Below are 15,130 nucleotides of genomic sequence, written 5' to 3' on the forward strand. Positions count from 1 at the left end.
GTGGCTGGCTTCCGTGTTAAGCGATCAGTGTTAAGAAGCAGTGCAGCTTGCCGCTAACGGGACCTCTATGGGCTTTGCAATCACAGAAGTGATCAATGGAAAATAGCGAGGTCAGCTAATTAGCTAGCTCCGTATTGTTGACCACCTAACGCTAGCTAGCAAGCCAGTTAATATATATATTTTTAAATGTATTATTATTTGAATTATTATTCATATTATGAATAAAACTGCTGTTGACATCAGGATACGAATTGAGAGCACTAGTTAGCTCCAAAACTGGTTAGTAACTTTGGCTGCATGCTGACAGTGCATTCAGAGCCATCCAGTGGCTAGCCACAACACAACCCTTCATTTTACCAGGATCCTGTAACGCAATTGTAATGACCGTCAGGGTTGGGTAGGTTACTTTCTAAATGTAATCTGTTAGTTACTAGTTACCTGTCCAAAATTGTAATCAGTAACAACTTTTGAATTACCCAAATTCAGTAACGTAATCTGATTACATTCTATTACTTTTAGATTGCTTTCCCCTTAAGAGGCATTAAAATAAGACAAACATGTATGTTACCAATTGAACAACCTCTATTGCAGGATAAATGTTAAAGTTTACATAGCTGGTCATATGTGGATGTTAAATTGTGCTTTATGGGTTGGTTATGTAGGCTTCTTCTATCGCTTTCTGCTACATATAATAAATAATACAACTAAATTATATCTTTACATTAAAAAACAAACTCTATCAGAATTCCAGTCATTCCAATACATGTTATACCCCTTGATCTTCAAGAATAGGACTTAGAAATATGGAAGTATAGATTAGCCAAATTGTTTTACCTGAGCATGACCCCAAAACTAAGGATTTATTAGCCAGCCCTACTGTTTATGATTTTGTTGTCATGCTGGACTGATTTGAGTTAAAAAATAAACGCTGCACTCATGGAATGGCATGTTTTGAGCACTACTGAAAGTGCTATTTACTTGTGAAAAATGAATGCCTTATGCTGCATTTGCTATAGGCCTAATGTTTCCCTTTTTGTTGGTGACACCTTGATATCTTGATAATCCACAGATGAAACAATAACAAAACGGTTGCCCCGCCTCTGTTTTGGTAAAAAGCTGGGCCTGGAGAAATGTAACCACTCTCAGATTAATAGACAGCTATGGATGCAAGGACTGACCATCCATGATATCAAAATGTTTATTTTAGCCCTGTTATGAGGCTATACAGTGTTTACATCTACAATGCTTACAAACATTGAAAAAATACAAGCTTATATGTTGGGTTCTCATGGAGTGTGACAGTTGAACTAAGCTCATGAGGCATTTATAAGTTATATTCTTCGTGTGTGTGTGTGTGTGTGTGATATATATTTCACAGTGGGTGCGAGGCCTGGAGAGGCCTACAAGCCACAGTGTCGCGTACCCATTGTGAAATTTGGTGGAGTATCGGTGATGATCTGGGGGTGCTTCAGGCTGGAATCGGGCAGATTTGTCTGTGTGAAGGACGCATGAATCGAGCCACGTACAAGGTTGTCCTGAAAGAAAGCTTGCTTCCTTCTGCTCTGACAATGTTCCCCAACTCTGAGGATTGTTTTTTCCAGCAGGACAATGCTCCATGCCACACAGCCAGGTCAATCAAGGTGTGGATGGAGGACCACCAGATCAAGACCCTGTCATGGCCAGCCCAGGAGTGACATAAAGTCCATATGAAAGACTGGTGGAGAACATGACAAGATACAAGAAAGCTGTGATTTAAAATCAGGGTTATTCTACCAAATATTGATTTGTGAACTCTTCCTAAGTTAAAACATAAGTATTTAAAAATGAATATGAACTTATTTTCTTTGCATTGTTTGAGGTCTGACAACACTGCATCTTTTTTGTTATTTTGACCAGTTGTCATTTATTGCAAATAAATGTTCTAAATGACAATATTTTTTATTTGGATGAAATGTTGTCAGTAGTTTATAGAATATAGCAAAAATGTTAATTTTACCCAAACACATACCTATAAATAGTGAAAAAAATTATTTTGCAGTGATATCTTAATTTTTTCCAGAGCGTATAAATATATATTAGGAATGCAACGGTACACACTATGTTGTCGAACATTTCGGGACGACCCTGATGGTTCATTACGCACACGTGAACCGCGGAATTATGATATGTCTGACATTTTCCTTGAATTTCCCAAACTATCTTTTTGCGCTGCAGGCTACATGTACGATGTATATTCAGATCCATAGAACCAGACACTTGGTTTGTGAACAGGCAAGGCAGGCAACTGCTTGGGGCCCCAGGCCGTTAGGGGCTCCTGAGGGCTGAACAACTTTACTCTGCAGCACCACAGTGACCGCAACCCCTCCCCCTTAAACAACAAATGGACGATTTGCAATGACATCTCAGTAGGAAACCTCCCTAAAGGGGCCCCATGAAGAGAGGAGAAACTTAAACAAATGTTCTCTCAGCTCCAACATGACAATGGTGAGCGCTAGCGAGACAGAGAGAAGCACATTTGAAGAGGCACCAAATCTGCTGTGTTGGAACATTCTGGATTCAGTGTTCAATACGATGACGAGGGTAAGAAGACCATAAACAAACAAAGTACAGTCTGCATGCATTGCTTTGCCACTGTCGGCTACTCGAGTGGAAACACTTCTAACAGGCTGACTACACCGCTGGCGTTGCGTGCGCGAGCGTTGCAAAATAAATTTAGCAATCTACATATTCAATTATTGCACCCACACTGTTTGCGTGCGCCAACGAGCATCTGCGTTGCCAAGGGCTAAAATAGAAGTCAATTCTATTTGTGACGCAGATCGCGATGCATGTCCTGCCTCTCCCATCTCCTCATTGGTTTATAGAAGCAGGTACCCACGTGCCATCTCCTCATTGGTTATACCCACGAGGGTGACTAAAAGACAAACAAGGTCAGTGGTGGTAATGCACCTAATTTATGAAAGTTGCCAATCCCAATATAAAGTCAAGAGAAGAAATAGCCTAGAAGCCTAGAACCTCTGTGATGGTTCACTATGTACTGGTTTGGGAGATGAAGAGCTACGTGTTGCAAACTCGTCCCCTGAATGAGTCATACAAGTGCACACTTTTCTTAAATATAAAGATACCGAAACAGTGCTGTTACGATGGCCCACAAACCGTGATGCATACCGAACCGTGGGCCAACTGTACCGTTGTGTCCCTAATAAATATGTATGTCTGGGGGGCAGCATTTTCACTTTTGGATGAAAAGCGTGCCCAGGGTAAACTGCCTCCTCCTCAGTCCCAGATGCTAATATATGCATAGAGAACACTGAAGTTTCTAAAACTGTTTGAATGATGTCTGTGAGTATAACCAAACTTATATGGCAGGCAAAAACCTGAGAAAAAAATCCAAACAGGAAGTGGGAAATCTGAGGTTTGTAGTTTTTCAACTCAGCCCCTATTGAAGATACAGTGGGATATTGGTTATGTTGCACTTCCTAAGGCTTGACTAGATGTCAACCGTCTTTAGAACGTTGTTTGATGCTTCTACTATGAAGGGGGGCTGAATGAGAGAGGAATGAGTCAGAGGTCTGCCAGCAGTCACGAGCTCAGTCATGCGCATTCACATGAGAGGTTGCTCCCGTTCCATTGCTTTTTGGAAATGGAATTCTCCTGTTGGAACATTATTGAACATTTATGATAAAAACATCCTAAAGATTGATTCTATACATCGTTTGATATGTTTCTACGACCAGTAATGTAACTTTTTGGAATTTTCATCCTACCTTTCCGCTGGAAGTTGCACGCGCGTTTCGATTTGTTTACCAAACGCCCTAACAAAAGGAGGTATATGGACATAAATTATTAACTTTATCGAACAAATCAAAACATTTATTGTAGAACTGGAATTCCTGGGAGTGCATTCTGATGAAGATCATCAAAGGTAAGTGAATATTTATAATGCTATTTCTGACTAATGTTGACTGTGCAACATGGCGGATATTTATTTTGGCTGGTTTGGGCTCTGAGCTCCGTACTCAGATTATTGCATGGTATGTGTTTTCTGTAACATTTTTTTGAAATCTGACACAATCTGACACAGCGGAGAAGTTTATCTAAAGTTACATGCATAACAGTTGTATTTTCATGAACATTTATAATTAGTATTTCTGTAAATTGATGTGGCTCTCTGAAAAATCACTGCATGTTTTGGAACTACTGAACATAACACACCAATGTAAAATGAGATTTTTTTAGACCGCATATGATTTTTCAATGCCGATACCGATTATTGGAGGACCAAAAACCCGATACCGATTACCAGCCGATTTTTATTTAATTTATAAAAATGTTTTTAAAAAAATGGTAATAATGACAATTACAACAATACTGAATGAACACTTATTTTAACTTAATATAATACATCAATAAAAATCTATTTAGCCTCAAATAAATAAATGATGAAACATGTTCAATTTGGTTTAAATAATGCAAAAACAAAGTGTTGGAGAAGAAAGTAAAAGTGCAATATGTGCCATGTAAAAAAGCTAACGTTTAAGTTCCTTGTTCAGAACATGAGAACATATGAAAGTCGGGGGTTCCTTTTAACATGAGACTTCAATATTCCTAGGTAAGATGTTTTGGGTTGAAGTTAATATAGTATTTATAGGACAATTTTTCTCTCTGCCATTTGTATTTCATATACCTTTGACTATTGGATGTTCTTATAGGCACTTTAGTATTGCCAGTGTAACAGTATAGCTTCAGTCCCCCTCCTCGCACCTACCTGGGCTCGAACCAGGAACACATCGACAACAGCCACACTCGAAGCATCGTTACACATCGCACCACAAAAGCCGCGGGCCTTGCAGCGCAAGGGGAATAACTACTCCAAATCTAAAAGCGAGTGACGTTTGAAACAGTATTAGCGCACACCCAGCTAACTAGCTAGCCATTTCACATTGGTTACACCAGCCATTAGGCTGATAGGCTTGAAGTCATAAACAGCGCTGTCCTTGCGACGCACGAAGGTGCTGTTTGAATGAATGATGATTACGGGCCTGCTGCTGCTCTATCAAATCAGACTTAATTATAACATAATAACACACAGAAATATGAGCCTTTAGTCATTAATATGATCGAATATGGAAATTATCATTTTGAAAACAAAACGTTTATTTCAGTGAAATACGGAACCGTTCGGTATTTTGTCTAACGGGTGGCATCCCTAAGTCTAAATATTCTTGTTACATTGCACAACCTGTGAAGGGAGTAGTACACAGCGTTGTACGAGATCTTCAGTTTCTTGGCAATTTTTTGCATGGAATATCCTTCATTTCTCAGAACAAGAATAGACTGACGAGTTTCGGAAGAAAGCCATTTTGAGCCTGTAATATCCAGATTTTCAACGAGTCTCAAGAAGGCCAGTTTTATTGCTTCTTTAATCAGTACATCAGTTTTTCTGCTGTGCTAGCATAATAGCAAAAGGGTTTTCTAATGATCAATTAGCCTTTTAAAATGACACACTTGAATTAGGTAAAACAACACGCGCCATTGGAACACAGGAGTGATGGTTGCTGTAAATGGCCCCCTGTAATCCTATGTAGATATTCTATTTAAAAAATCTGCCGTTTCCAGCTACAAAAGTCATTTTCAACACTAACAATGTCTACACTGTATATCTGATCAATTTGATGTTATTTTAATGGACATTCATCAAATGCCCAGAATTTAAAAAAATATTCCCAGTCATTTTTTGGAAACCCTGACAAGCGCGCACACACACACACAGACACACACACACACCACGGTTTCTGCTCCTCATTCATGCTGCTGCAGCACTCAGTCAAATCACTTACATTCCAACCAATTAGCTAATTGAGTCCTGGGGAATTATCACAAGCTAACTGCAGGGGTTTGTTCAGCCAGGCCAGGGGTTTGAGATGGCTTCCATTTCACCCACCCTGTGTCTCTGTCCCTGTCTGTTTGTCTCAGCCTGCTTGTCTGGGAGCACAGAGCCATAGACAGACCATTGTAGTTCACACACTGAGACCAGTCCATACAGGAGTTAACTAGTCAATGGTCCAAGCAGGAAATATCTCCATTTGGGCAGACTCTTCATAGACAGCAATCTGTTCATAGTGAAGACTTTCCATTTAGTAGTGTGTATGGAGTGACTCCTTGCAGTGTGTAATTGTACACTGAAATGCCCCCTTAAAATGCTTCGTCAGTCTTCTGTTGTTGACATTGCTGTGATAACACTATTAGGCTGTCAGTCTAGTTTTTCATTAGAGAAGTCTGTGCTGTTCGATAAATCAACCCATCGTATAATTGTTATATAGTACAAACATGACAGAGAATTTTTGCACCTCATTCTGTGTGTGACACAAGTCCATTCCCCTGTTATTCTCTCGTTTTGGGGAGAAAAAATCAATAGTTATATATCAGGAAATTTGACTATGTATAGTTTTGACAATATTGCTGTATTATTTTGGCGCTAGTTGGCTGTATCTGCACCAAAACACCAGTATTCTTCCTTCATAGCTTGTTCTCCATCTTTTTAAATAAGGAGCCAATTTTGTTTTCAGCACTTTTATTTCCATGACTGATAATTTGTTTTCTCATGTGTCTCTCTTGTCCCTCTGCAGCAGACATATTGTTAGCAATATGTTAGGAACATCGAATCGCAATAAAATCACAGTATCAAATCGCAATACATATAGAATCATGAGAATTGCAGTACGTATCGTAGTAATATCGGGAGTTACCTGGCATTTTCCAGCCCTAGTGACGGGCAAATTGGCCATACTTCCACATCATGGCCTTGGCGTGTGAGCTTTTCCTCTGTGGCCCTCCTCACCTCTTTTCCTCTGTGGCCCTCACCTCTTTTCCTCTGTGGCTCTCATGTAATGTCTCAGTACACCCTGATGGATGACTTGAGTTCACAGAGATGACAGCCCTGCTGCCTGAACTAGAGAATGACCGTTATGGAATTTTTAGGGCCGATACTGATTTTTGGGGGTCAAGGAGGCCGATATTTTAGGCCGATATTCAATATCATAAAATTTGAACATTTTGATGACGTTTCCCAGAGATAGCCATGTATGCATTTAATAAACTCTTAAATGTAATGGAGAAATTTAGATTTCCGCCTAAATAGACATAATCAAAAGTAACTGCTATTCATGTGTTATTACATGATTCTGACATGCAAAAACTTGGTATATTTGGAGAGAAGACATCTTGGAGATTGAGGAAATCATCAGTAGATAGGAAATACATAGTTCACATCAAATGGCTTCCACAACATGTGAATAATATTTTAAAAAATGGGATTGATATACCTAACAACTAGAAATGGGCAGATGTTTTAGTAAGTGGTGTCAGGTGTGGTCACGGGACATTTCCAAGTGTCCCTAAACCGCGCCAACGTGGCATGTCTATAAATTAGATCATTCCAGTGCTATTACATATTTGCAATCCCTAAATGCTATGTGTTCAGTATAAAAACACAATTTCTTCCATATCAACCTCACTCTAACATTGTGGTGGTGTTATGGGGTATCCAGGGCACATTCAAGTATCTTTTCAACCTCTCCAAAGTGTCCAAATGTGGTAATTGCACTGTTTTTGCACACTGGCTGTGCCTAAAAGTTATCGTTCACTATAAAAAACAACATTTCTACAACACCAACCTCTCTCAAACATGGTTCTGGTGTCGGGGGAAGATAGTCACTCAGTGGACATTCAATGTTGCCATTAAGTAATGCAACATATCAACGTATTCCGTGTTCATTTTGTTTATGCTTCACAACGCTAACCGCAATGTAGGTAGCAGCCATCTTGAAATAAGGTCATTGGCTTGGCCTGCCCTTATGAATTCTTATGCCCCTATACAGTAGCAGTCAAAAGTTCAAAATGGGCTGGTTATAAGTTGATTGTACTGCTTGGATAGAGCGAGGCTGCGACTCCGTTCCCTTTCACATTTCCTCACACATCTCTCTCCATCGCTCATATCACTTGCTGCTGTTTACCTCTATGTTAATTAGCTCAATGGAGAAATTTGCTTCCTAGCCATACATGTGCATAATATCTAACAAGGAGTGTGGGTAGGAAAAAGGATGAAGTGAGGATGCACTTTCTGTCTGACTCGCCTGAATAGCTGTCTGAATAGCTGTCTAACTGTCTGAATAGCTAAACCTATTGCCAACCTTTTATTTGGGCATTTTAAAACACTACCATCTTTCCCTATGATGACAATCCTCTATAGTGCATTGGGAAAGTATTCAGACCCCTTGACTTTTTCCACATTTTATTACGTTACAGCCTTATTCTAAAATTCAATCTACACACAATACCTTATTTGACAAAGCAAAAACATATTTTTTTTATTTTTTACATTTTAGCTAATTAATTAAAAATAAATGTTTTCACTGTCATTATGGGGTATTTTTGTGTAGATTGAGGGGGGGAAATATTTAATCCATTTTAGAATGAGGCTGTAATATAACTGTGGAAAAAAGGAAGGGGTCTGAATACTTTTCGAATTCACTGAAATTCAACTGTCAATTATGAATTCAGATGGTCAGCACACCACTAAATAGTTACCGTTACAATGCAAGTCAGGTGGCTCGTTGCTGAAAATGTTGCATGTTCAAAATGATTATCAGCTAACGTTAGCTAGCTAACGTTAGCTAGCTACGTTGGCAATTAGCTCCTATCTGATACCTTAGCACCATGTTTATCTAGCTAGCATAGTAGCTAACGCCACAGATGAAAAGGTTTATCGTTATCTTTGCTAACAGGTCACATGGCTATCTGCACATCGACACGAGCCTTTTTATTGAATTAAACTAATATATGCAACAGGAATTCAATTTTGGTCACTGTCAATTCATCCGTTTCTCAATACTGCACCTTTCTTTCTGTTGGCAAATTAGCTAGCTTGCTGCTGATGATTTTCTCAGACATTCCTGGTGAGTGGCGACTGGCATAGCAGCAGTTTTGCTATGTCGATGTACTATTGACTTGGCTAAACTTAAACTAAACTATTGGCTAAACTTAACCTAACCTCTATCAAATAAAAAGATGGCGGAGCCGCAAAAGTACTTCTGTGCTTCAGGGTGTTTATTTATAGAGTGAATCCTGAAGAAAAACAACAGTACTGCCATCCAAAGTATACATTATGGGGACAGCTTAAAAACAGTGCTGCCCCGATCAACAGCTTAATCCAAAATGGTGCCCCCCTTGAACTGAAAGAGAGGCTCCTTTTTGTAGGGGAAGCCCCTCCCATCAGAACATACCCAGCACTAATTAATTAAGCAATTACCTTCAAAGCCTACATATTTCAATCAGCTAAACATACGGAATTATATACATTGCAACACGTTTCTCATGATACAATATACCAATATAACACATTTAGAAAATCCCATCCCTACTGACATGGAGTCTTCCAATATGCCCATTCACATGAATGAACCATTCTGGACAGGCACCTCAAAGCCAGCCCGATTACCGTAGCTCTGGTCCTTATCCCAGCATACCCGGAAGCTACAGAGATGGAGAGGAACAGAACCAAACAACGCACTCATCCATAACATTGAGTACAATAAACGTTGCTTAAATTAAACATGAACGCTTGTCTGTATATTCTTTATACCGTAAACTGTTACTGACGGGAGGTAAGAATAAAGTGTGAAATGTCTTCTGTGTCGACCCACATTGTTAACGTAGCTGATAATGGAGCAGGGAGGCGCCCTGAGTGTGTCTGTTAGTGTACCAAACATTGCCCGCGGCCATTGACAGACTTCTCCGTCACACGCCCGGAGACTGACTTGAGTTTATATCACAGACTACCCTCCCCTCTCTCATCCTCCTCCTCAGTCCCACTACTCCTGGCTCTGGGTTTTACCCGCCCACTCCTATAAGAAATAGAAAAGTAATCTAAGTACATGGTTGAGCGAACCAAAACAGTTGTCAATAGTGTTCTGCTGGCATTTGACAGAGCCCACTCATGATGCTTAAAATACAGTGGAAAAAGTTGGTTTGCCTTGGCAGGGATTTCCCGACTCAGAGAGAGACGTTGAGGGAGATCACAGCAATGTTCAGACGATTGCAGATGTTTTTTGTTAACCTCATTTCTTATTCGTCTGCCGTTGTTTTTACTCTGGCTGGGCCGGTGGTGGCATTCCGCCTTCACTGTGTCAGTGACAGCATTTGATGGGTTTACAAACTAGGGTTGTGAACGTTTAAACAAAATTGGGATCCTTAACATTAAGAACTTTTTTTTTTTCCTTCACAAAATTATAATCTCAGTACAGTTATCACAACTACCACTAACAGGTCCCGATCATCAACATGAAGGAAAAATGAAAATTAAGCAAATACCTAACGCAACAATGCTGTAACGTTAGGAGGAGAGAAAAAGGCAGTCTTTTAGCTACTTTATTTTTGTATGATTTATTTCACCATTATTTAACCAGGTAGGCCAGTTGAGAACAAGTGTTTATCCCAGTTACACATGGGATAAACAAACGTACAGTCAACACAATATAAAAGTCTATATACAGTGTGTGCAAATGTAGTAAGATTAGGGAGGTACGACAATAAATAGGCCATAGTGGTGAAATATCTGCAATTTAGCAATTAAACAAGTGATAGATATGAAGAAGATGAATATGTGATACAGGGGTGCAAAGGAGCAAAAAATAAATGACAATATGGGGATGAGGTAGTTGGGTGGGCTATTTACAGATGGGCTGAAAGCTGCTGAGGTGCTTTCTGAGGTAGATATGTCTCCAGCTTCAGTGATTTTTGCAATTCGTTCCAGTCATTGGCAGCAGAGAACTGGAAGGAAAGGTGTCCAAAGGATGTGTTGGCTTTGGGGATGACCAGTGAAATATACCTGCTGGAGCGTGTGCTACGGGTGGGTGGTGCGATGGTGACCAGTGAGCTGAGACAAGGTGGGGCTTTACCTAGCAAGGACTTATAGATGACCTTGAGTCAGTGGGTTTGGCGACGAATATGAAGTGAGGGCCAGCCAACGAGAGCATACAAGTCGCACTGGTGGGTAGTATATGGGACTTTGGTGACAAAATGGATGGCACTGTGATAGACTGCATCCAGTTTGCTGAGTAGAGTGTTGGAGGCTATTTTGTAAATGACATCGCCCCGAAAACGAGGATCAGTAGGATGGTCCGTTTTACGAGGGTATGTTTGGCAGCATGAGTGAAGGAGGCTTTGTTATATAGGAAGCTGATTCTAGATTTAATTTTGGATTGGAGATGTTTAATGTGAGTCTGGAAGGAGAGTTTACAGTCTAACCAGACACCTAGGTATTTGTAGTTGTCCACATATTCTAAGTCAAAAGCCTCCAGAGTAGTGATGCTAGGCGGTCGGGCCGGTGCAGGCAGCGATCGGTTGAAGAGCATGCATTTAGTTTTACTTGCATTTAAGAGCAGTTGGAGGCCTCTGAAGGAGAGTTGTATGGCATTGAAGCTTGTCTGGAGTAGAGGTCGACCGATTATGATTTTATTGGAGGACCAAAAACAGCCGATACCGATTAATCGGCCAATAATTTTTTTTCTATATATTTTTTTATATATATTTGTAATAATGACAATTTAGGGAGTGTTTTAGGGAGTGTTTGACAGTGATGAAGGGTGGTCGTCTGACCGCGGACCCATTACGGATGCAGGCAATGAGGCAGTGATCGCTGACAGCAGAGATGTATTTAGAGGGCAGGTTGGTCATAATGATATCTATGAGGGTGACCGTGTTTGCGGATTTTTGGTTGTACCTGGTAGGTTCCATGATCATTTGTGTGAGTTTGAGGGCATCTATTTTAGATTGTAGCATATCCCTTCGGGAATAGGGGTGGAACTGGGGGCTACAGGGCCTGGGTTAACCTCTACATCACCAGAGGAAGTGTAGGATAAGGGTACAGCTAAAGGCTAGAAGAACTGGTTGTCTAATGCGTTGAGAACAGAATTAAAGGCGCAGATTTCTGGGCGTGGTAGAATAGATTCGAGACATAATGTACTGACAATGGTATGGTAGGATGTGAGTACAGTGGAGGTAAACCTAGGCGTTTGTTACCTGGAGATGTAACGCCTGAGGGAGAATGAGAGGCTCGAAGCAGAGTAACGAGGGAGGGGGAGAAGGATAGCAACCAAGTAGACTCGTGCTGGTGGACTCACTAGTTATTTATAATTTAATCTGATACATAGTACCTGACTTGACTTATCAAACCAAGAGACTCTAGTTAAGCTAGCTAGCTTGTGTTAGCTATCGTAATGGAGACTACATAAGTTGAACTGTGCGCTTCCTCCCCTTTCAAATCTTGCAGTAAATAACAACAAACCCATTCAGAATAAGGGGCCTGTTGGCTCTTGGTGTTGTAGCCCGTTTTTCTCATTTAACTTGTATTTCTGTACTTTGTAATTCCATCTTCCGTTGAATAGCCGAGATGTCTCCTAATTACTTGCCACAGGGAAGCTCTATGACTGTAGCCTAGAGCCGGTTTGATGACAACAACAAGCCTCACGCACCACTCTCGAGAAAAGCAAGCACACTAGCAGCATAAATGATAAAACAATCACTCCGCGGGAAGCGCAATGTAGACATCTGCATTATGAATTCACATGATTTTAATTTAAAATTTGTATTGTTTTTAACTGAAAACCCTTCCAAAAAATGGCTGTTTTGAATAAGGGGTAATAGTTTGTTTGCCACGTACTTATTACAAACACAGCACTTTACCTGGGCTGTTAGGTTACAACACTTCCTCTCCTCTCATACTAGACTGCCTTTATCATCCTCATTGTTTTTCTGGTGAAAATACTCTCTGTAGGCATGTGAATCTAGAAAAGTACTGTTTATTTTTTAAATCCTCAAAGCCTATGAGTCTTGGACAGTTGAAGTATTCTTCCACTAATACTTATCCTAGTTTTAATGTTTCTGAATAGTTTCACAACTCACTTCACAAAATGCAACTATTTGCTCAGCTTTTGTTTTTTTTGTAACGTGAAAAGAAAACAAATTCTCCAGCAATAACAGCATAGTAATGCTATGTTCTCCACAATCAAAAATGTTCTGTCTCGCAAAGGAAATTGGTATATTGAAGGTTTCCTACAGGAAGCTGTGGTCTCACTGTGAGCTGTGTTGTGCAGAAACGGCCTCCTGACTCGACACAGCAGACTGAGAATGACTAGAACTATTCTCATCACAGCCTTTGAGAGAGAGAGAGCCTCATTCCGTCTCCTACCTCTCCTATCTCCCCTCTTCTCTTGCCCGTGTCCTGGATGCAGTCCCCATGACGAGGCGCTTGCACAGGCTCTCTGTGCTGTGGAAGACCTGGATGTTCTACCAGGAGCCTGAACAACAGAACTCTGAACAGGAACAGAGCCAGGATCAGCTCTCAGAACCAGCAGCCAGAAAGAACTGTGATCAGTCTGAGCAGCTGACTCTGATCTCAAAACAAGAACAGTCTAGTAGTAGCGGTAGCTCTGAGCCCCGGACCTACAGCACTGAGGCCCAGCTTGGTGATGTGTTTCAGGTGGACAATGCCAGCGAGGGTGAGGAGGGGGCACTGCAGAGGGAGGTGTCCCAGAGACGTTCCCGCCGGCGCTTTCGCAAAGTCAACCCCCGGGGAGAGCGGGAACTGATCACTGACGGCCAGGACCCCACGGTAAGAACTGACGTTAATGTATTCTCACTATGTTCCTGAAGTTAAAGGACTTCTACTCGGCTCAGACAGAAAGATGTCATAGACGGCTGTGTCTGAGGTGTCTGTACCAAGCTTTCTCTGTTCAGTGTAAGTGTAGTGTTGACAGCTGTGGTGAAACTGTAAAAGTGTTAAATGAAGTACTTGTTGTGTGGTAGGTAACCGTCTAAAAGCTGTGTGGTTGAGATGTTGGTTTATAGCTAGCAATGTGTCCAGGAATACAAATAGCGGAGGATAAGGAGAGTGGATTTACTCTGTAAAAGTATATCTACTGGTTTGTTTATTCCCCCCCCAAAATAGTTGTCACAATATTGTTTATCTTGAGTGTTGAAAGTTGAATGAAACATTGCAGAATAAGTAGATTTCATGCCTGTATCCTACATTTACTCCACACTGAACTACCATACCCATGAAGCCTATTCTATGTCCTGCAGAGGGCTCACATGGGGTGGGGGGCGAAAGCAGACACATGCCTTTACAGTGGACAGTCAAAAGTTAATGACTAAAATGTAAATGTCCTCTGTTGATCCTCCTGACATCTTGTATTTCTCTCGCCCTCTCTCTCTCTCTCGCCCTCTCTCTCTCTCGCCCTCTCTCTCTCTCTCTCGCCCTCTCTCTCTCTCTCTCGCCCTCTCTCTCTCTCTCTCTCGCCCTCTCTCTCTCTCTCTCTCGCCCTCTCTCTCTCTCGCCCTCTCTCTCTCGCCCTCTCTCTCTCGCCCTCTCTCTCTCTCGCCCTCTCTCTCGCCCTCTCTCTCGCCCTCTCTCTCTCTCTCGCCCTCTCTCTTTCTCTCTCTCGCCCTCTCTTTCTCTCTCTCGCCCTCTCTCTCTCGCCCTCTCTCTCTCGCCCTCTCTCTCGCCCTCTCTCTCGCCCTCTCTCTCGCCCTCTCTCTCGCCCTCTCTCTCGCCCTCTCTCTCTCTCTCTCTCTCGCCCTCTCTCTCTCGCCCTCTCTCTCTCTCGCCCTCTCTCTCTCTCGCCCTCTCTCTCTCGCCCTCTCTCTCTCGCCCTCTCTCTCTCGCCCTCTCTCTCTCTCGCCCTCTCTCTCTCTCGCCCTCTCTCTCTCGCCCTCTCTCTCGCCCTCTCTCTCTCTCGCCCTCTCTCTCTCTCGCCCTCTCTCTCTCTCGCCTTCTCTCTCTCTCGCCTTCTCTCTCTCTCGCCCTCTCTCTCTCTCGCCTTCTCTCTCTCTCGCCTTCTCTCTCTCTCGCCTTCTCTCTCTCTCGCCCTCTCTCTCTCTCTCTCGCCCTCTCTCTCTCGCCCTCTCTCTCTCTCTCGCGCCCTCTCTCTCTCTCTCGCCCTCTCTCTCTCTCTCGCCCTCTCTCTCTCGCCCTCTCTCTCTCGCCCTCTCTCTCTCTCTCTCGCCCTCTCTCTCTCGCCCTCTCTCTCTCTCGCCCTCTCTCTCTCTCTCGCCCTCTCTCTCTCTCTCG

At 42.0% G+C, this 15,130-nt stretch overlaps 1 protein-coding gene across 26 annotated transcripts in view; it reads left to right on the plus strand.

The window, feature by feature from the left end:
• Positions 1-15,130, plus strand: part of LOC110533377 (rap guanine nucleotide exchange factor 6) — a 164,185-nt gene that overhangs the window by 36,609 nt on the left and 112,446 nt on the right. For 13 of the 26 annotated variants that reach the window (XM_036989733.2, XM_090185889.1, XM_090185891.1 and 10 more), the window contains one exon: positions 13,541-13,672. The exons of 5 other annotated variants lie outside the window; for them this stretch is intronic. In XM_036989733.2, the coding sequence (XP_036845628.2) occupies positions 13,541-13,672 (132 nt within the window). Of the gene's footprint in view, positions 1-13,522; positions 13,673-15,130 lie in introns of all 26 variants that reach the window. 8 more of the 26 variants (XM_036989732.2, XM_036989735.2, XM_036989734.2 and 5 more) reach the window with 1 other exon arrangement.

The sequence above is a fragment of the Oncorhynchus mykiss genome, chromosome 10, assembly GCF_057628025.1.
Source record: "Oncorhynchus mykiss isolate SJ-2025 chromosome 10, ASM5762802v1, whole genome shotgun sequence".
Taxonomy (NCBI): Eukaryota; Metazoa; Chordata; class Actinopteri; order Salmoniformes; family Salmonidae; genus Oncorhynchus; species Oncorhynchus mykiss.